This window comes from Chelonoidis abingdonii, chromosome 11 (assembly GCF_003597395.2).
Source record: "Chelonoidis abingdonii isolate Lonesome George chromosome 11, CheloAbing_2.0, whole genome shotgun sequence".
NCBI lineage: Eukaryota > Metazoa > Chordata > Testudines > Testudinidae > Chelonoidis > Chelonoidis abingdonii.
In genome coordinates this window covers 9057666-9080708 of record NC_133779.1, presented here as the reverse complement: position 1 = coordinate 9080708, position 23043 = coordinate 9057666, and the positions used below count along the sequence as shown (strand labels likewise).

The 23043-nt window shown below is 49.5% G+C and overlaps 2 protein-coding genes across 3 annotated transcripts in view; one reads left to right on the top strand and one right to left on the bottom strand.

Moving 5' to 3' along the window:
* Positions 1–23043, top strand: part of LOC116824028 (uncharacterized) — a 131761-nt gene that overhangs the window by 62970 nt on the left and 45748 nt on the right.
* LOC116824027 (uncharacterized) overlaps positions 1–23043 on the bottom strand; it is a 124465-nt gene that overhangs the window by 96474 nt on the left and 4948 nt on the right. The window contains exons 1-2 of one of the 2 annotated variants that reach the window (XM_075071428.1): positions 13565–13670; positions 12102–13196 (exon numbers count right to left, since the gene is read on the bottom strand). In XM_075071428.1, coding sequence (XP_074927529.1) covers positions 12102–13196; positions 13565–13622 — 1153 coding nt within the window. In that variant the 5' untranslated portion in view covers positions 13623–13670. Of the gene's footprint in view, positions 1–11318; positions 13197–13564; positions 13678–23043 lie in introns of those variants that run through there. The other variant, XM_075071427.1, reaches the window with a different exon arrangement.

Here is a 23043-nt window from a genome sequence, read left to right as displayed (position 1 = left end):
GTGACTTGTGGTGCCAGTGGGGTGAGACCGAAGTCCTCTGTCTGGCTGGTTTGGTTTGCCTTAGAGGTGGAAAAACCCCAGCCTCGGGCTGTAACTGCCCTGTTTAAGCAATTGGTCCTGAATTGGCACTCTCAGTTGGGTCCCACCAGAACTGCATCGTCACACCCTGTCCTGGGGAAAGGCAAAAAGACCAAAAGAGAAAGAAGGGTGGCCAAGGCCTTGGGTACCCAAATACTGATACAAGGACAGAGGGTCACCTATGTAGGCAGATGTACACAGGCAACTGAAGGGGAGGGCCCTGAGACAGACGAGGGGTCAGAGACTACTTCCAACTCCAACCTCACGGAGCCAGCCGAGAGCGTAGAGACAGATCCCTCAGAGTTCAGGCTGTTAAGTCCAGAGAGAAAGACTTTTGGACAGGACAAGGTAGAAAATACAAGGTACAAGAATGCCAGGAAGGAGGCAGCTGAGATAGATGAGGTACCCATAGCGGGAAAGGCCCGTGGGCCAGGGCCTTATTTTGTGATCAAGAGGAATTTCCTATACCAGGTTGTGCAAATGCAGGAACAAGAGGTACACCAGCTCCTAGTCACCCGGAAACACCAGAAGGAAATATTAAGCCTCGCTCACTGTCACCTTTTTGGAGGACACTTGGGAGTGCAGAAAACTCAGGCGAGAATCTTACGCAGGTTCTTCTGGCCGGGGGTACATGAAGACGTCCAGCAGTACTGTGCCTCTTGCCCCAAATGTCAACTGCACAGCCCTCGTCCACATCTAAGAGCTCCTCTGGTACCCTTGCCGATCATCGAAGGTCCGTTTGAGCGGATCGCCATGGATCTTGTGGGGCCGCTAGAGAAAACGACCCAAGGCCACCAATATGTGCCTGTCATCCTAGACTATGCAACCAGGTACCCAGAAGCTGTCCCCTTATGAAAAACAGCTTCCAAGAGCATTGCCAAAGAATTAGTGACAATCTTTGCCTGGGTAGGGCTACCAAAAGAAATCCTCACAGACCAGGGAACACCATTCATGTCTAAGTTGATGAAGGACTTGTGTTCCCTGCTCCATGTCCAGACCCTGCGGACCTCGGTTTACCATCCACAGCTGATGGTCTGGTGAAAAGATTTAACCAAACCCTCAAGGCCATGATAAGAAAGGTGGTAAGCAAGGATGGGAAAGATTGAGACAACCTACTACCATACCTCATGTTCGCCATCTGTGAGGTCCCCCAAGCTTCCACCGGATTCTCCTTTGAGCTGTTGTATGGATGCAACCCCTGAGGCATCCTGGACATAGCCAAGGAAATTTGGGAGGAGGAATCCAGTGAGGGGAAGAACATAATAGAACATGTACTATGGATGAGGGACTGGATAGCCCGGGTCACTCCCATAGTAAGGGAGCACCTAGAGAAGGCTCAAGAGGCCCAGAGAACCTACTAAGACCATCAAGCCAAGTTTTGTCAGTTTCAACCAGGAGACCGAGTAATGGTACTGGTACCCACGGCCGAAAGTAAGGTGTTGGCCCAGTGGGAAGGGCCCTATGAAATAGCTGAACCCGCAGAGAAAGGAAATTACAAGGTGCGACAACCAGGACGTCAAAAAGTAGAGCAGATATAACACGTCAACCTTCTGAAACCATGGCATGCGCAAGAGGCATGCACAGTGATTCGAGAAGAGCTGCACCCAGGGAACAAAAATCATGAACAGGTGAGGGTGTCTCCTGATCTAACGACAGTCCAGAAGAAAGAGGTAACTGAGATGATTGCCAAATATCAAGATGTATTCTACAAAGCTGGGTCAGCACAACGGCGACATCACCACATCATCACAAACCCTGGGCCAGAAGTAACTATGAGGCCTACCCAGTGCAGCAGCAGAAAAGGGGGAAATAAAAGCGGAAGTATTCGGAAAATGCTGGAGATAGCGATCATCGAAGAAATCCCATTCAGGTGGTCCAGCCCAATAGTGGTTGGTGCCCAACCTGAATGCATCACAAGGTTCTGCAAATGACTTCCATCGGCTAAATGAGATATCCCAGTTTGATGCCTACCCATATACCCGCATAGATGAACTAGTGCGACCAGTCTGTGGGAACGCCGGTACTTGACAACCTTAGAACTTGACAAAGGGGTACTGGCAGATTCCCTAGCTGAAGATGCAAAGGAAAAGAAACACAGCGTTCTTCTACACCCAGAGTGTCTCTCCCATATAGTCCTTTCCCTTTGGATACTGGGGCTCCAGCTCCTTTCATCCGCCTCATGGACAAGTTATTACGCACCCCATACCATTTATGCTGCGGCTACTTGGGATGACGTAGAGATTCATACCCCAAGGACTGAGACCCACATGGAAAAAGTGGGGGCGGTTCTGTGACTACCTGGTCCGGCGAGCTGGCTTACGTGAACCCTGTTAAGTGCGCTGTTATTTTGTAGGTTGGTCAAGGAGGCCAAAATATCTTGCTACCTGACAGGAAAATGTCTGGTAAACCCAACTGAATAAGTTAGAGGCCATTCAAAATTTTGGCCTGGCCGAGTCGTAAGAACGCACGGTCCGAAAGCATCGTAGGGTGGGGGCATTACCAGGCATTTCTATCCCCATTTTGCTACAATGGCAAGTCCCCTAATGACTTAGTGAAGGCCCGTGGTCCTGATCCAGTCAGATGGTCCTGATGCAGCAAGATGGCATTTGCGACCTACGGACTGCCTCCGCCTAACGCCGGTATTGAAAGCCCCAGTTCACCAAGGACTTCATCCTTATGGACAGATGCATCCAAGATAGGGTTAGTGGACTTTCTTATCGCTAGATGGTTGGGATGAGGAACACCAGTCTCTACCTCAGTAGGAAAACTCCGAGGAACAAAAATATTGCAGTAGAGAGAGAGCGAAGTGCCTCGTAAAATGCGCCATGAAACGTTGCGTTATTTTACCTTGCTGGAGAGCGCAGATTTTATCCTTAGTGATGACTGACCTGCCCGCTCTTCATGTGAATGCAATGGAACAAGGAAAGAACACAAGGGTTAACCACGATGGTCTCTTATCAGCTCTAACCTTTCCAGGTTCCGCATTAGGCACAGAAGCAGGGAGTGCCAATGAGCGAATGCCGATGGGCTTATCCACGGCATACACTGTCTAGTGTCCCAAGCTGGTCCAACCCCTTGGAATGTTGAGCAGCGGGGGAGGATATATGTGATGACGCAGGACAGTGGGTACAGCAGAATAGAAGAAGGCAGATATGCTGACCACTGGATTAAACAGTTTCTGTTTCCCTGACTGAACAAGAACAAGCAGCTGCTCCAGGCTAATGAGAATATCTGTTCTTCTAATTACACCTGCCAAAGAGTCAAGTGAGGCCATTAAGCTAATGTATGACCACCTGATTCTAACTAAGCCCCACTGATACTATAAAAAGGGCTCAACTCCAGTCAGGCAGAAGAGAGCCAGGGAGCAGAGGAAGAGGCAAGTGCGGCTGAAGGTGCCTGGGCTTAATGAAGACCACTCTCAAACATTGGGTAAGGGAGCCCTAAGGTTAAGGGTGACGAAGGGAGAAGCAGGAGAGCTGTGTGGAAGCGGCCCCAGGGAAATGTAGCAACTCTGGCCAGTGTGAAAGTTTGGGCATGCCAAACAACTGCTACCATTAGCGGTCTCAGGGACAGAACCTTTAGGAGTTAAGGCGGACCCAGGCTTCCCCCCAACCCACCACTTACAGGAAACATCTCCTGGAAGGGGAAGTCAGGCCCTGTCAGGACAGGAGGCTTTAAGTGGTCTGAAATAAGCCAGGGACAACAGACACTGATGGGAGTGACTCTCACAATGGCACTTCCTAGCTATGATGAAAAGGTGATCAAGTAACTATAACCCTGGCCTTTGGAGAAGAGAAGGGCTATGTGTGAGGGCACAGTGAGCCACTGAGGGCTAGCATAAACCGCCTAGAAAGCGCAGCACCCATAGAGGCAAGTGTCAGAGCTCTGCCACAGTGGATAGAAAGCTGGCTAGATTGTCCAGGCTCAAAGGTCTCAATTATTAATCGGCTCAATGTCTAGTTGGCAGCCAGTATTAAGCAGCATGCCCAGGGGGCGGTCCTGGGACCAGTTTTTCCAACATACTTATTATAATCTGGATGATGGGATAGATTTGCACCCTCAGCAAGTTCGCAGATGACACCAGCTGGGCAAGAGGCAGACAGTCTGCGAGGCTAAGCATGGGTCCAAAGTGACCTTAGACAATTAGTGCGATTGGACCAAAACAATCTGATGAGGTTAAACAAAGACAAGTGAAGAATCCCATACTCTGCTACAGGATGGGACTGACTGGCTAAGCAGTACTTCTTCAGAAAGAGACCTGGGGATTATAGTGATGAGAAGCTGGATATGTAGTCAGCAGTGTGCCCTTGTGTGCAAGAAGGCTAACCAGCATAGGGGCTGCATTTCAGTAGGACCATTGCTAGCAGATCGAGAGAGAAGAGATTATTCCCCTCTATTGCGGCACTGCGTTGAAGCCATATCTGGAGTAATCTCGTCCACTTTTGGGCCCCCCACTACAGAGATGTGGGAGAAATTGGAGAGAGTCCAGCAGAAGGCAACAAAAATGATTTAGGGGACTGGGGCACGTGACTTGATGAGAAGAGGCTGAAGAACTGAGCCTTGTTTAGTCTGCAGAAGAGTGAGGGGGGAGTTGATAGCAGCCCTCAACTGCCTGAAGGGGCGTTCCAGAGAGGATGGTGGCTCAGCTGTTACTCAGTTCGTGCCATGATGACAGAACAATGGCAATGGTTCAAGTTGTTAGTGGGGAGGACGTTAGGTTGGGCTATTAGGAAACACTATTTTCACTAGGAGGGTGGTGAAGCACTGGAATGGGTTCCCTAGGAAGGTGGTGGAATCTCCATCCTGAGAGGTTTTTAAGGCCCAGTTTTACACAGCCCATGGCTGGGATGATTTAGTTGGTGTTGGTCCTGCTTTGAGCAGGGGGTTGGACAAGATACCTCCTGAGGTCTCTTCCAACACTAATCTTCTATGATTCTCTCTGTGCTTCATGAAACTTTGGATACAAATGGTAAAAGACAGTTGTGCCCAACTGAATCATGGCATCCTTTAGGAGTGTGACCCATGCCAGTGTAGAAGGGTGGGACCAGGGCTCAACCCTCCCTGAAGGGTTGGAGGGGAGCCACACCGGCTTGCCACCCGCTGTCGGCTCGATCCCTTGGCTTCAGAGGGGAGGCAACGACGTCAAGTCGCTTGGGGGCTCAGGCCTTCCCTTGTAAGGCTGAGCCCCAGTAGTCTAGCTTCCCAGAGTTAATAGGCTCAGGCCCTCAGACAGGGCAGAGCCGCAATCAGTGAGTTTATAAACCGGGGTCCGGAGTGGGGCGGGGCCCCAAGCGGTTCAAGATCAGGCCTAAACACAGTGTATAAGCCCAGGCCTTTGGGCAGGGCGGGGCAGTAAGCAGTTCAGGCTCAGGCCTTTCAGCAGGCTGAGCAGCAAGGTAACCAGTACAAAAGGTCTCCTCAGCCTAGGAGGGAGGGGGGAGTCTGCCACCCTTGGAAGGGTGGCAGGGGGAACGCAGGCCCTCCCACTCCACTGCTTTCCAGTCCGGGGCCCTAGCAGCAGCAAGGATTCGCTGCAGTTAGTGGGGATCCTGGCCGCAACAGACTGACATAGGCTCACGTATATCTACAGCCGGACTGGAGTCGGCAATCCCCGGGCCACTTCCAATCTCCCCCTCACTGGGTACCTGCCATCCGCCAGCGTTATCCGGTGGGTCCCAGACCATGGGTTCCTCAGGGTACCGGGCGTCAGGAAGTCCAGGCCACTCCTCTGGGTACCGGGCGTGGGGAAACTCGGGCAGCTCCTCTAGATGCCAGACGCGGGGAGACTCAGGCAGCTCTTTTAGACGCCAGGCATCGGGGAGCTCAGGCAGCTCCTCCGGGTACCGTGCACGGGGCAGGTCAGGCCAGCGCTCCTCCGGGTACCGTGCACGGGGCAGGTCAGGCCAGCGCTCCTCCGGGTACCGTGNCACCAGAGGGTCTCTTCCAATATAGTCTGTCCCTTTGGATTACATGGGGCTCCAGCTATCTTTCATCGCCTCATGGACAAGTTATTACGCCCTCATACCAGTTATGCTGCGGCCTACTTGGATGACGTGGTGATTCATACCCCAGACTGGGAGACCCACTTGGAAAAAGTGGGGGCGGTCCTTGATACCTTCCGGCGAGCTGGCCTTACAGCGAACCCTGTTAAGTGCGCTGTAGGGTTCACGGAGGCCAAATATCTTGGCTACGTGACAGGAAAATGTCTGGTAAAACCCCAACTGAATAAGTTAGAGGCCATTCAAAATTGGCCTCGGCCAAGTCGTAAGAAGCCGGTCCAAACATATGTAGGGATGGTGGGGTATTACTGGCATTTCATCCCCCATTCTGCTACAAGGGCAAGTCCCCTAACAGACTTAGTGAAGGCCCGTGGTCCTGATCCAGTCAGATGGTCCGATGCAGCAAAGATGGCATTCGCGGACCTATGGACTGCCCTCACCCCGGATTGATAGCCCCAGGTTTCACCAAGGACTTCATCCTACGGACAGATGCATCCGAGATAGGGTTAGGGGCTGTTCTGTCGCAGATGGTTGGGGAGGAGGAACACCCAGTTCTCTACCTCAGTAAAGGGAACAAAAATATGCAGTAAGAGAGAGAGCCTCGCCGTAAAATGGGCCATGGAAACGTTGCGTTATTACCTTCTGGAGCGCAGATTTATCCTTGTGACTGACCATGCCCCTCTTCAATGGATGCAATGGAACAAGGAAAAGAACACAAGGGTAACCACATGGTTCTTATCCCTCTAACCTTTCCAGTTCCGCATAGAGCACAGAGCAGGGAGTTGCCATGGCAATGCCGATGGCTTATCACGCATACACTGTCTAGTGTCCCAAGCTGTCCAACCCCTTGGTGTTGAGCAGCGGGGAGGGATATGTGATAGACTCAGGACAGTTGGGTACAGCAGAATAGAAGAAGGCAGATATGCTGACCACTGGATTAACAGTTTTCTGTTCCCTGACTGACAAGAACAGCAGCTGCTCCAGGCTAATGAGAATATCTGTCTCTAATTACCCTGCAAAGAGTCAAGTGAGGCCATTAAGCTAATGTGACCACCTGATTCTAACTAAGGCCCCACTGATACTATAAAAAGGGCTCAACTCCAGTCAGGCAGAAGAGAGCCAGGGAGCCAGAGGAGATGAAGTGCGGCTGAAGGGCTGGTTAATGAAGACACTCTCAAACCATTGGTAAGGGAGCCCTAAGGTAAGGGTGAAGAAGGGAGAAGCAGGAGAGCTGTGGGGAAGAGGCCCAGGGAAATGTAGCAACTCTGGCAGTGAAAGTTTGGCTGCCAACAACTGCTACCATTAGGGTCTCAGGGACAGAACTTGGAGTAAAGGGCGGACCTGGCTTCCCCCCAACCCACCACTACAGGAACATCTCCTGGAAGGGGAAGTCAGGCCCCTGTCAGGACAGGAGGCTGAAGAGAGATTGTGGGAGTGCTCTCACTGGCCTATGATGAAAAGGGCTCAGTAGACTATAACCCTGGCCCTAGAGAGAGAAGGGCTATGTGGAGGGGCACAGTGAGCCACTGAGGCTAGCATAAACCGCCTAGAAGCGCAGAACCCATAGAGGCAAGGTGAGAGCTCTGCCACAGTGGATAGAAAGCTGGCTAGATTGTCAGGCTCAACGGCTCAATGATTAACGGCTCAATGTCTAGTTGGCAGTCAGTATTAAGCAGCATGCCCCAGGGGTCGGTCCTGGGACCAATTTTCTTCAACATACTTATTAATAATCTGGATGATGGGATAGACTGCACCCTCAGCAAGTTTGCAGATGACACCAAGCTGGGGCAAGAGGCAGAGAGGCTGAAGGCTAATCATGGCTCCAAAGTGACCTAGACAAATTAGTGGATTGGGCCAAAACAAATCTGATGAGGTTAAACAAAGACAAGTGAAGAATCCCATACACTGCTACAGGATGGGGACTGACTGGCTAAGCATACTTCTTCAGAAAGGACCTGGGATTATCAGTGGATGAGAAGCTAGATATGAGTCAGCAGTGTGCCCTTGTTGCCAAGAAGGCTAACAGCATAGGGGCTGCATTAGTAGGAGCATTGCTAGCAGATCGAGAGGAAGAGATTATTCCCCTCTATCGGCACTGGGTGAAGCCACATCTGGAGTAATTGCGTCCAGTTTTGGGTACAGAGATGTGGAGAAATTGGAGAGAGTTCCAGCAGAAGGGCAATTAAAATGATTAGGGGGCTGGGGCACGTGACTGATGAGGGAGAGGCTGAAGAACTGAGCTTGTTTAGTCTGCAGAAGAGTGAGGGGGGATTTGATAGCAGCCTCAACTGCCTGAAGGGGGGTTCCAGAGAGGAAGGAGGCTCAGCTGTTCTCAGTGGTGCCAGATGACAGAACAATGGGCAATTGGTCTCAAGTTGTAGTGTTGGAGGACGAGGTTGGATATTAGGAAACACTATTTCACTAGGAGGGTGGTGAAGCACTGGAATGGGTTACCTAGGAGGTGGTGGAATCTCCATTCCTTAGAGGTTTTTAAGGCCCAGCTTGACAAAGCCCATGGCTGGGATGATTTAGTTGGTGTTGGTCCTGCTTTGAGCAGGGGGTTGGACAAGATACCTCCTGAGGTCTCTTCCAACCCTAATCTTCTATGATTCTCTCTGTGCTTCATGAAACTTTGGATACCAAATGGTAGAAGACAGTTGTGCTCACAATGAATCATGGCATCCTTTAGGAGTGTGACGAATGCCACTGTAGAACTAAGTGGACCAGGGCTTCTAAATAGAGTTTACCCACAGTCCCATAAGCTTGGATCTCTGGGTGAAAATCAACAACCACTACCTGCTTGCTACCCGCTGTCTGCTCAATCCCTTGACTTCAGAGGGAGTACGACGTCAAGTCGCTTGGCGCTCAGAATTCCTTTGTTAAGGCTGAGCACCAGTAGTCTTAGCTTCAGAGTTAATAGGCTCAGGCCCTCAGACAGCAGTGCCCTTTCAGTTTCTTTATCTAATGGGCACCAAGCATTTCAGCTTAGGGCCTCTTAGCTGGTTCAAGTGGCTTGAATCACAGTGGTAGAAGCCCAAGCCAGGCTCTTTTAACAGGGTATTTTTGGCAGCTAATCACATTCAGGATTCAAGGCCTTTAGCAGGCTGAGCAGCAACTAACCATGTAACAAAAGGTCTCCATCATCCTAGGGGGGAGGGGGAGTCTGCCACCTTGGAAGGGTTGGCAGGGGAACACAGCCCTCCCACTCAATAGACATGTCACTGCCAGAGCATCTCCATGCAGGCCTGGCCACAAGCTGTGGGAGCAATGCATGGGTATTTTTGCTTATTTACAGTCATTTACTAGGATCCTCTTCCACTGACTTACACTGAAAAAATAGGCTGACCTAACATCAACAGGGGGATTGGAGGTGTATGGTAGGGAATAAGGGCCACTTCCAATCTCTAACTTCCTAAACACTGGGTACTGCCATTGCAGCGTGCATAACTTTTTCCCTATCCATGCCTCAGTTCCGCGCTTTTGATCAGTTAAGTGCATATTTTTAAATGATGGAAAATGTAAGTAAAAAAATATCTGCTTCCAACACAACTTGAAGGCAACATTTCAGAAGCAACTGGGAATGAAACAGCTTTCTTCCAGACACGGGAACTTGTAGACTGGAGACAATTGGGGTGAAATTGGGGGACAGTCATAAGCGCTCTCCGGTACGTGCACGGAGTTTGTTTAGACTAGAAAAGCTCCTCCGGGTACGTGCCCGGGGCAGGCTCAGCCCGACAAGGAAGCTCGGGCAATCAGTGTCTGGCCTCTGCAGCTGCCTCCGTAAAAATTGAGCGCTGGGCTGGAGGTCTTTTATACTTCCAAGTCACAAACTGAGTAGCCAACGCCGGGGAAAGCTGGCCGGATGCTGCGCAAGGTACTGCATCAGGCTGTTCTGTGCTGCAATCTAATAATTGTCTCTCAGCACTGGAAGTGGATTGAACATTCCTTGCTAGTAGCAACTTACCTAGGGAGCAGGTTCTGGAAAGGACCTGTAGGACACAGTGTTTGTTCATTAGCTTCCGTCGGGCGGTGAAAATCAACCACCAAGTACTGCTCTGGCGGACCTGAGTCTCCTGTGATCACATCTGGCAGGATCTTACCTGGAGCTGCCGCTACGTTCTGGGCGCTGCATTAGAATTTTGCTTCACCAACGCCAGCAACAGTTCAGCTCTGCGAGCAAGCGAGTCGCTGAACTTCCCCGCCCTGGGCCCTTTATTTTCTTTAATCTGATGGCACTGGAAATTTAGGGACTAAATTGCCAGGCTGCGGCTTAGAATCCCTGCTAAGACCACCAAATGTCGGGGTCTTCTATTGCCTGGCTAGGCTCCCTTCTGAATCCGGGGATATTCACCGGCAATGCACGGATTTCATTTGGCTCACACATTTGCAGCATCTCCCGGACGAGCTTGAGCTGAAACAAATGTCACTTCCATTTCTTCCCCTGATCTCCCCATCTCTACCTAGAAAGGGATTGTATTTCCCAAACAATAGGCAACATGCACCTGATTAGGAAGGAGATATCTTCAGGAGTGACCTCTTGCAGGGCCTGGGCCACAACTGCTGTGGGAGACCAATGCATGGGTATTTTGCTTCGTTACCAGTCATCTACTAGGGAATCCTCTTCCCAGACCTTTAGAAAAAATATTGACCTAACCAACTGAACAACAGGGGGGATTGGGATGATGATGGGGAATAAGGGAATCCCTCTAACTTACCCTAAACACTTCTGCTGTTACTGCAGGTGCAATGACATTTTTCCCTATCCCTGCCCTGTTCCTGCTCTTTCTTATAGTTCAATATATTTTAAATGAGGAAAATGGTAGTCAAAATATCTGCTTTCCAACACAACTTGAAGCAACATCAGAGCAACTGGGAATGAAACAATTTCTTCCCCAAGAGGGAACTTGATGACTAACAATTGCTTTGCAATGGGGGAACCATATAACGGTGATGCTCAGGGTTTGTTTAAACTAGGAAAAGTGATGGAGTTTAGGTCAGGTCAACGGGAAAGCTAATGCCAACCACTGCACCTGGGCTGCATCTGCTCTACAACTATAATTGTCTTTTTACACCAAGATCACTAACTTGAGTAGCCAACGTCATGTACAGTCCTAGTGGATGTAAGGCAGAGGTAGTTTTTGCCTCAGTGAAGCCTGTTGGGATCAAACCTCTCTCCCACCTGGAGGTGATGAACATTCCTGGCAGGAGGGACACACAGATCTATGACTCAAACGGAAAGGAGTTGATAGACAAGATCACAGGACTGACCCCAAAGAAGAGTGAACTGCAAAAGGCAGAAGCAGACAACTGATCTGGTGGAGCTGAGGTGCCACGGTGAAGATGATGCAAAAATCACTTTGTGAAATTGTCAAATGTGATTAAAAAAAAAAAAAATCTTTGGCCAGCCCTACTCAAGGGATTTATTATAATTCTCTCTGATGTGGATTTTCTGATGTCTACTAAGGCCTGAGCTATCACTGAAGCTTTTCCCACACTCAGAGCATGTGTAGGGCTTATCTCCGGTGTGGATTCTCTGATGTGTGATAAGGTTTGTGCGAAGATTGAAGTTTTTACCACACTCAGAGCATATGTAGGGCTTCTCTCCAGTGTGGATTCTCCAATGTGTGATAAGGTGTGAGCGCTGATTGAAGTTTTTACCACACTTGGGGCATGTGTAGGGCTTCTCTCCGGTGTGGATTCTGCGATGTTTGATTAGGTCCGAGCTCTGACTGAAGCTTTTCCCGCACTCAGAGCATGCGTAAGGCCTCTCTCCTGTGTGGATTCTCTGATGTGTGATAAGGATTGAGTGCTGATTGAAGTTTTTACCACACTTGGAGCATGTGTAGGGCTTCTCTCCTGTGTGGATTCTGTGATGTTTGATTAGGTCTGAGCTCTGACTGAAGCTTTTCCCGCACTCAGAGCATGTGTAAGGCCTCTCTCCAGTATGGATTCTCCAATGTATGATAAAGTGTGAGCGCTGAATGAAGTTTTTCTCACACTCAGAGCATGTGTAGAGTGTCTCACCTGTGTGGATTCTCTGATGTCTGATAAGGTTTGAGTGCCGACTGAAGTTTTTCCCACACTCTGAGCATGTGTAGAGTGTCTCACCTGCGTGAATTCTCTCATGTGTAATAAAGTCTGAGCTCCGACTGAAACTTTTCCCACACACAGAGCACATGTAGGGCTTCTCTCCTATGTGGATTCTCTGATGTGTGATAAAGTTTGAGCTCCGACTGAAGCTTTTCCCGCACTCAGAGCATGTGTAAGGCATCTCTCCTGTGTGGATTTTCTGATGTGTGATAAGGCGTGAACGCTGATTGAAGCTTTTACCACACTCAGAGCACGTGTAGGGCTTCTCTGCAGTGTGGATTCTCTGATGCGTGATAAGGTTTGTGCGGTCATTGAAGTTTTTACCACACACAGAGCACGTGTAGGGCTTCTCTCCAGTGTGGATTCTCTGATGTGTGATAAGGTTTGAGCTCCGACTGAAGCTTTTCCCGCACTCAGAGCATGTGTAAGGCATCTCTCCTGTGTGGATTCTCTGATGTGCGATAAGGTTTGAGTGCCGACTGAAGCTTTTCCCGCACTCAGAGCATGTGTAGGGTTTCTCTCCTGTGTGGATTCTACAATGTGTGATAAGCTGTGAGTGCAGATGAAAGCTTTTCCCACACTCAGAGCATGTGTAGGGCGTCTCTCCTGTGTGGATTCTCCGATGTCTGATAAGGTTTGAGCTTTGATTGAAGCTTTTCCCACACTGGGAGCATGTGTAGGGCACTTCCCCTGTGTGGATTGTCTGATGTGCGATAAGGTCTGAGCTCCAACTGAAGCTGTTCCCGCACTCGTGGCATCTGTAGCGCGTCTCTTCCAAGTTGATTCTCTCACTTGTGATAAGGTCTGAGAGGGTACTGAAGTTTTCCTCTAGCCACTCCTGAGTCTCACAGGCTTTTGCTTTTTCTGGAAGCGCACAACTCCCGGAAACATTCCCTTTGGATCTTTCTGATAATGTTCCATGTGGTTCTACTTGCTCAGCATCTTCCTGATGGGGTTTCTCCTGCTCATCCTCACTCACCATCCTCTCACATGATGGGAAACAGAGAGAATCCAGACATAGGTCACTCCCTGCACCGGAAAGAAAGGAAATCTCAGAGAGAGGAATGGAAAAAGGAGTGAACAAACCAAAATATGTGTGGGAAAGATCAAACCTATCAGGAGCTGATTTTCCCCAAACCCTTCCCCAGAGGACAAAGGAAGGGATCAGTTTTGGTCTGCATCTCACAGAACACTCAGGGGAAAGCGAGATCAGGGGAGGACCTGCTGCCAGTTGTCAGTCAGAATAGGAGGGAAGCCATGAGTGACATCTGCCATAATGATTCGACAACTGCAGGGAACAATCCTGAACTTGGAGAGCTCAGAGGGTCTTTGTAGGGCATCCCAAATGTTTCCTGCATTCCCAAACAGTTTTTGAGCTGGTTTAACCAATTCCTCACCTGTGCAGGCAGCTCTCGGGGACACTTCTTTCTCAGAGCCATGGAGGTCTGGACCCATGGCTCCTCCCCTCGTTCCAGCTGCGAGATCACATTAGGTTTGGAAATTGGAAACCCTGCTCAAAGCAAAGAAACAAGGAGGTCAGTGGGAATTTGTCGGATACTTTTCACAAAGAATATTCCATGGTTTTAACCCAGCCCCCCCCCTCATTTTTAAGCAGTAACATCCCAGGCCAGCTTCCTTGGCTCAAGGTGGCAGAAGATTGTTATTATTATAATAAATCATTATGCATTACCTGAGTGCCTAGGAACCAACTAACACTGCTCCTCATTGTGCTAGGCAAAGTACAAACAGAGAATAGTAGATGGCCCTTCCCTGAAGAATTTACAATCTAAATAGACAAGACAGACAAAGAATGAGGGAGGGGTAGAACCCTCTGTTAGAATAGAGATATTCAGCCTGCCTGTAAAGCCTATACTTTAAGAACTTAGGTGTATTTTTATCACTTAGCTATTTACAGGGGTATAAAAACAAAGAATCAAAATCACAGTCCGCCAGTGTATGGGCCTTCTCTCACTAGGATAGTCTGAGGCCTGTTCTTAGGCTAAGGCCTTTGGCTAAGCAGCAGGGGCAGCCAAAAGCTGGGAAAGCAAAGGTCACATCCTCACATCCAAACCAGTCACACTGAACTAAGGTGCTATTTGGGCTGTGTCATACGTCTCACCCCACTCTAGAACTTTAGGTACAGATGTGGGAACCTGCATGAACACCTCTAAGCTTAACTACCAGCTTAGATCTGGTAGCTATTTAGATCGCTGCCACATCCAGATTTCTGAGTAGCTAGAAAACTCTCTTCCCCCAAACCTTCCCCTCCCTGGGAGTAGCCTTGAGAGATTCCACCAATTCCTGGTGAGTCCAGATCCAATTCCCTTGGATCTCAAAACAAGGAAGAAATACTCCTTCCCCACCCTTGCTCCCCCTCACCAACCCCTGGTGACTCCAGATCCAATTCCCTTGGATCTAAAAAAAAGGGAAAAAATCAATCAGATTCTTAAAAAGAGAAGGCTTTGAATTAAGAAAAGAAAGGTAAAAGAAAGAAAAAAAAACCCTCTGGGAGACAGCGTACAGCTAATCTCACAGACAATAGATTTAAAACAGCAGGATGTTTCCTGGGCAAAACCTTAATACACACAAGAATACCCAATCTGATAATTCCCTAATTGCACAAAGACAATTACAAAAGAAAATAAATATAAACCTATTTATTCCTTTCTAAAACTTACTACTCTGATAAGAGGCTGGTTCCTTGATCTTTTTCACTCTGGCTTGAAACTGAAACAGACTCTAAACAAAGGAAAATTCCCTCCTTCCTTTTGAAACATATTTCTTCCCTTATTGGTTCCTCTAGTCAGGTGTCAGCTAGGCTAGGTGAACTTCTTAACCTTTACAGGTAAAAAGGCATTAACCCTAAACTATCTGTTTTATGAACAGGCTGTTAGGAACACGATCCTGTCTGTATCATGCTCATTACCACCAGATAAAGAAAAAATCTTAAGATGGTTTAAGAAACCTTAGTTTGATAGCATTCTGCCTGGCAAGAAATCACTTATCACTGGTTGTGAAATCTTTCATTTCTGTATTTTTTTTTTTTATCTTTTCCCCATAAAGCACACAGTTATAGATCCAAGGATCTGTGCAATGCCTTGGCTTTTCAAACAGTCTTTAGAAGGTGCTCCCAAGGGCTCCCACTCTTCCACAAGGATAGACCATCGTAGCTTCAACACCTGAGAGGCTGAGCCTCTCGCTTCAACACTCCTATTTCAACCTATGAGTGATGCCAGCAGGTCCAGCTGAACTACACTTCTGTTCAGTGACTGTTCTCAGTCAATGCACAGAGCAAATTTTTGCTGTGATACTGGGCAAAACTTAAAACATAGCAGAGCTTATTAGTCAGCTGAGCATTGGGAAGTCCTTAGATTAGGACAGAGGATGTGAAGAAGACAATATAGTTCCATACTGGCCAATGCCCTTGAGATAGGACTGCTGATAGAAAACAGTTTGGTTCCTTCACTGTGCCTGTCCATTTGTCTTCACTCTGGTAGAAGCTCCTGCGCCTCGTGAGCCTAGTTTTTCCTGCTCCAAAAATTATAACGAGTCCATGTATGCTTCACTCAGCCAAGCGGAGATCCTCCATGGACAGGTGAATTATCCTTGTCTCTGTAGGGAATTCCCACTGATGTAGGTTGGGTCCCAGCCAGTCCTTTAATGACCATTCATATATCCCGTGACAGCGTACATGACAAAACAACCTCATGTCTCCTCTCTTTATAACCAGTAGCAATACCAACCACAGAGGGAACACTGGGGTGTGTTATTGGGCATCATAGAAATATCACCAAATTCCATCTAATCACACACACAATGCTCACAGCCCTTGAGAGAAAGCAAAGCACAGGAACTGACATTGTCCAGTTTTGAACCCAGTGGAGGACAGCTGCAATCCTCAAACTCTGGTCAAAAAAGGAGAGGCATGTGGGTCCCTACCATAGAGAGGGCTGGCTAAGCTGATTACTTTGAAAGGGGATTCTTTGAGCAGAACATTGAGGCAGGTCAAAGGCTTAGCTACCCCTGAACTGTGACATTGCAAAAGCACATTTTGGAGAATAGGAAATCTACTGACTCAGGTTGAATGGGAGGGAGAATTAAAACTCCCCCAGTGTGTGGAGAAGGTGGGGAATTAATGCAAAGTTCAGGAGCAACAGCCTCTAATTCTAAAGAAAAGGAGAATGTAGGAAACAAGAACTGGGCACCTCAACCTCAAGGAGGGAGAGCTCAAAGATCCAAGGACCCTGGAGGGAAGACCACTTGTGGCTGATGGGGAGAGGGGGGACAAGACTCTCACCAAACTCCCACTCCTGGTGACCCTGACTTGAGTTTATGATCTTGACACCATGTCTTGTGGGCAATTTTATACTCACCTGAGCAGGGGTCGGCAACCTTCAGAAGTGCTGTGCGAGCCTTCATTTATTCACTCTAATTAAGGTTCCGCATGCCCATAATATATTAACGTTTTAGAGGTCTCTTCTATAAGTCTATAATATATAACTAAAAACTATTGTTTATGTGAAAGTAAAGAAGGTTTTAAAATGTTTAACAAGTTTCATTTAAAATTAAATTAAAATGCAGAGCCCCCAGACCAGTGGCCAGGACCCAGGCAGTGTGAGTGCCACTGAAATCAGCACCAATAGGGGCCATAGGTTGCCTACCTACTCCTGCACTATAGAGAAACGTCATCATCGGAGTATTGCTTATTAGCTTGAAACCATGGGTTGAGGGCAAGGAGGTGAATATAATAAATGGGTTATGAAGGGGCAGGTCTACACTACAGTCAGGATCAATGCTCTGAGATCGATCTACTTGTGGTTGATTAGCGATACGATTTAGTAAACACCCGCTAAATCAACTGCAGATCGGTCTCCAGTCCACTCCTGAACTTTACCCAGATGAGAAGAGTAAAGTAAGTCAATGTGGGATTTTCTCCGTCGACCCCCCCCAGTGTAACCCCTGCAGTAACTTGATGTAAGGTAGCGCTGATTCAGCTACATTATTCAGGTACCTGGAGTTGCGTAGCGTAGGCGACTGACTGTGGGTGGTTAAACATAGTGTGGCAATTGCCGGCACTATTATGATGGGTCTCGCACTTTCTCTTTCTTTGAAGGGAGCGGGGTTTCAGGGCGCCATTTCTTACCCCTAAATTGAATATTAATTGTCCCACTAGTGTCCTAGAGGAGGGGAGTGGAGAGGGAGGGACCTGGGCACCCTCTACTCCAGGTCCCAGCTCAGGGCCTGAGGGATAAATGGTGAACCACTTGAACTGACGGTTCCTTCCCTGGGCTACTTCCCTCTCCTGCCCTTCAGCTTGTGGGGGGCTTCCTGCCCTCCTCTGTACAAGCCAAGTGCCCCTTACCTAGGTCTAGGATTCTTAGCCCACGCAGCACTTCTCAAACTCTGCTTCCCTTCAAACGTCCTCTGCTCCAACTCCCTTCAACCTGTTCTTGCTCCAACAGCAGTCTTTCTGCTCCACTCCTCAAACTGTTCTCTTGTCCTAACCCCTGCTGCCTCTCCCTTGACTGTCCCCACCCCTTACCCAACCCCCCCAGTCCCAGACCCCTTACCATGAGGCTCCTCGCTCATCCGGAGCCCAGCTGTCGCCACGTGCGCACAACCCTGCCCTGCCCCTCAGAGCGATGTGTGCGTGGCAACGGGGCTCCGGATAAGCAGGGAGCATCTTTCCCCACAGAGCCAAACGCTGCCCCGCAGGAACATGCAGCCCCGGACCCCAGAGCGCTGCATGCACGGCGGCACGGCTCCAGTGGAAGGCAGAGGAGGGAACGGCGGCTTGCTGTGCTCGGCCGGACGCTCATCTAATCACTCTTGCATTCTTCTCCTTGTTACTGTGCATCTACTGGAGTGGGGCGTGGTCCGTCACGAGGGTAAACCGCCACCCCAAAAGACAGTAGCGGAGAGTCTCCATAGCCCATTTTACCACCAGACATTCCTTTTCAATGACAGCATACTTTTGTTCTCTGGGGAGGAGTTTCTGGCTGAGGTACAAGATTGGGTGTTCCTCTTCCCCTACCATCCGTGAAAGAACGGCTCCTAGCCCTACCTCCAGACATCTGTTTGTAGGATGAATTCCATCTCGAAGTCTGGGGCTATGAGTACTGGAAGGCAGCATAGGGCTGTCCTTAAATCTGCAAATGCTTCTTCTGCGCATCAGTCCACTTTACTATCTCAAGGCCCCGAGCTTTTATCAGATCCTTTAATGGCCCAGCTCTTGTGGCGAAATGAGGGATGAATCTCCGATAGTATCCTACTATCCCTAGAAATGCTCTGACTTGCTTTTTGCGGACTGGTCGAGGACATCCTTGTATCGCCTCCACTTTGTTCCACTGAGGTTTCACCAAACCTCTCCCTACTACATACCCAAGACATCTGGCCTCAGCTAGTCCCATCACACACTTGAGAAGGTTAGCAGGCAGGCCAGCCTTCTGCAGGGCGTCTAGCACTGCTTCTACTTTTCCTAGGTGCGTTTCCCAGTCAGGGCTATGGATGACTATGTCGTCTAGATAGGCGGCGGCATACTTGGCATGGGCTCGCAGTAACTTATCCCTAAGTTGTTGGAATGTTGCAGGGGCCCCATGGAGTCCGAAAGGGAGGACAGTGTATTGAAACAGGCCATCGGCTGTAGAGAAAGCAGTCTTTTCCTTGGCATTCTTGGCCAGGAGAATTTGCCAATATCCTTTGGTCAGATCAAGACTGGTTAGGTATCGGGCCCTGCCTAACTGATCAACTAGCTCGTCAATGCGTGGTATCGGATAGGCATCGAATTGGGATACTTCATTCAATTTCCGGAAGTCGTTGCAAAACCTCCAGGGTGCCATCAGGCTTGGGACTAGGATGATAGGGCTGGACCACTGACTGTGGGATTCTTCATAACCCCGAGTTCCAGCATCTTCTTCACTTCTGTCCTAATTTCTTCCCTTTTAGCTTCCGGTATTCGGTACGGTCTTATCGTCACCCTTACTCCAGGCTGGTGACCAATATGATGAGTGTTGGACCAGTGTCGTATAGCCCCGTTTGTGTACAGAACACGTCCTGTCGGTGGATCATCTCAATGACCTCTGTTCGTTGTTCTGGGGTTAATTCTGGAGATATCTTTACCTGCCCCTGTGGTCGCAATCTGTTGGGTGAGCTCCTCGAATGACCAGACACGTCTTCAGGGCTAGTCTACAGGGCTTCAGTAATCGATCTTAGATATGGTAGACTTTAGCTACGTGAAATAACGTAGCCGAATATCTAAGATCGGATTACTCACCCGTCCTCACCGCACGGGATCGATGTCCGCGGCTCCCCCTGTCGATTCCGGAACTCCGTTGGGGTTGGAGGAGTTTTGGAATCGATATAAGCGCACTTGGGGGTTGATATATCGCGTTTAGATGAGACACGATATATTGATCCCCAAGCAATCGATTGTAACTCGCCGATACGGCAGGTAGTGTAGACATAGCCCTACTCATGCCAGGGTTTCAGTAAGTTGACGTGGTAGATTTGCTCTGGCTTTCAGCGGTCTGGTTGTCTAACCTGATAGTCCACCTCCCCAATGGCTTCCACTATCTCGTATGGTCCATGCCAGCTGGCTACGAGTTTGCTTTCTGCTGTTGGCGCTAGCACCATCACCCGTTCCCCCGGCTGAAATCTCCGTACTTTCGCCCGACGGTTGTAATATGTCCGCTGGCCTCTTATGCTTTTTCCAAATCTTCTTGTACTATAGGAGTTACTCGAGTTATTCGCTCTCTCATCTGTGTCATATGCTCAATGACATTCTTTCCTGGGTTGGGTTGTTCTTCCCAATCTTCCTTGACGATACTGAATATCCCGCGTGGGTGGCGTCCGTACAGTAGTTCAGAGGGTGAGAAACCAGTGGACGCCTGGGGGACTTCCCGTATAGCAAACATTAGATATGGTAGACGAGTATCCCAGTCTTTTCCGTTCTGTGCTACCACTTTCCGGATCATACTTTTAAGAGTATGATTAAACCGCTTGACCACTCCATCTGTTTGTGAATGGTAGACTGAGGTCCGTATGGCCTGGATGCAGAGTAGGGCACATAAGTCCTTCATTAATTTTGACATGAAAGGGGTTCCTGGGTCTGTCAGGATCTCCTTAGGGATGCCCACTCTGGCAAAACCTGTAAAGGTTCTTTTGCTATCGCCTTGGATGCAAGGTTTCTTAAAGGAATGGCTTCTGGATATCACATGGCGTAGTCAAGGATGACTAGTACGTTTCGGTGGCCCTGTGCTGATCTTTCCAGTGGGCCTACTATGTCCGTTGCTATCCTCTCGAAAGGGACTTCAATAATAGGAAAAGGTACCAATGGGGCCCGCAAGTAAGGTCGGGGGCTATGTGACTGGCATTCAGGGCAGGAGGCACAATAGCGCTGGACTGCTGCATATATCCCTGGCCAATAAAACCTTCTTAGGACTCTATCCAGTGTCTAGTCTACTTCTAGACACCCCCCCAAATAGATGAGTGTGAGCTAACTCTAGTACTGCCCTTGTGTGTTTCTGTGGGACTAAGAGTTGCTCTACTTCTTCCCCTCGTATTTGCTCTATCCTGTACAAGAGATCGTGTTTGAGCACATAATATGGCCTTGGGCCTTTGATTTTTCCTTCCACAGGTATGTCATTTACTTCCACTACCTCCTCCCTCACATTCGCATATAGCGGATCATTGGCCTGGTCCTGCCCGAAATTCTCACGTGCGGTACTGATCTGACCTAATTCTAGGTGGCCTATTTCCACTGTTCCCCCTGGGTTGCTCTTACTTGGGCTAGGAACCGCCTCCGAGTCGTCCCTGGCCTGAATTATCTCCTGGCCTCCTGAACGGCTTCGCCTACCCACAAGGGAAGTTTTTTGATTCTCAGCTAGAATCCTGGTCACTAATCTTTTATCTGACCTCCTTTCCTGCCCAGACTTTTGGGGTTTCCCAGGGGATGAGACTAACTCTGGAACAAATTCAGCAAACATTGGGGTGAGGCTATCTGTAGGTGCCTCCGTCTCAGCCTGGGGGTTGCTATCCTCCCCTGGCTCTAGTGGGGTAAGTAAGCTCTCAAACCCGGGGAAATCCCTACTGATTAAGACAGGGTAGGGGAGCTTGGGGACCACCCCTGCAGTCACCCTGGCAGTAGTCCCCTGGATCTCTATCTGTACCGGGATTGTGGGGTAGAAATTCACGGTGACATGAACTCACTTTACCCCTGTGTTTTTGGCCTGGGTTAGTTGGTCTCGCCCCACCAACTTCCCCGAGACCAGTATGACAGCAATCCCAGAATCTATTAATGCTATGGTCTTAATACCATTCATTTTCACTGATCTTGTATACCCATGTGAGGTCATTGTGACCACTACCAAGCCGATTAGGCCACGTTGCTCCCAGTAATTCCCCAGATTACACTGCATAGGTTCTTCCCTGTTGGGGCATTGGGCTGTTAGATGCCCCAATTTCCGACACTCATAACACCGCCCCCTTATTCGGGTTGTCACCCTCTGCCTGGGGCTATTTGGCTGGCCCCCCACCTCTCTTCCCAAACCCCCAGGTCTCTTCTTGGCCTCGGGCCATTCCTCAGTGTCTTTCCTCCCTGTTACAGTTCTCCTGTAGTTCTCAACAGTCCGGGGCCTTGGGTCTGAGGTTGGCTTCCTGGATTGCCGTGTCTCCCCGCCTGGGGTCTGGAACAGTTCACTGGGTGCCAGCTGTCTTTCCACGAGGGAGACCAACTTGTCATAGGTCGAGGGGTCATTCTGGCCAACTGAAGCCCAGAGGCCTGGTAGTAGCCCCCTCATATACCGGTCCAGTACTAGGACCTCCATCATCTTTTCAGAGCTGAGGGCCTCAGGGCGCAGCCATTTCCAGGTCAGGTGGATCAGGTCAAACAATTGTGATCGGGGTGTCCTGTCCTCTGTATACTGCCACTCATGGAACCTCTGGGCTCGCAATGCCGTCGTTACTCCGGATCTGGCCAGGATCTCTGCCTTCAGCTGGGGATAATCTGCTGCAGTCTCTGTGGCCATATCGTAGTAGACCTTCTGGGCCCCCCGCCACAGGAATGGGGCGAGGATACCAGACCACTGACCTAGGGGCCAGGCCTCCCGCAGGGCTGCTCTTTCAAAAGCCAGGAGGTATGCTTCCACATCACCCTCCCGTGTCATTATCTGTAGGCAATGGCTGGCCCATATGGTCCGGGTCCCTTCACAGCTGCGGTTCAGTTCCATAAGGGCCTTTTTCTGGTTCACCAGGTCTTTCAGCAGGGCCCAGTCCTGGGCAGCCTGACTCATCAACAGATGATTAGTCTCCTCCTGCATCTGAGTCACCTCCTGTTGGGTGGCTGTTTGGACCTGGATAGCCTCCTGCTGGGCCACAGTGGCTTGTATTAGGGCTTTGACTACATCGTCCACCTTAAGGACGGGAGGGTTTTGGCTAACCCTGGTTTAAGTCCCCAGCACACAAATCCCACTCCTGACACCACGTGTGGCAAATTGCGGGCACTATTAAGACGGGTCTCATGCTTTTCTCTTCTTTCGGGGGTGGGGGGTTCAGGGTGCCATTTCTTGCCCCTAAATTGGAATATTAATTGCCCCACTAGTGTCCTAGAGGAGGGGAGCGGAGAGGGAGGGACACTCCCGCCCTCTACTCCAGGTCCCAGCCCAGGGGCCCTGAGAATAGTGGTGAACCACTTGAACTGATGGTTCCTTCCCCTGGGCTACTTTTCTCTCCTACCCTTCAGCTTGTGGGGGGCTTCCTGCCCTCCCTCTGCACAAGCCAGGTACCCCTTACCTAGGGTCTAGGACTTCTTAGCCCACCGCAGCACTTCTCCAAACTGTCCTCTGCTTCCCTTCAAACTGTTCTCTGCTCCAACTCCCAC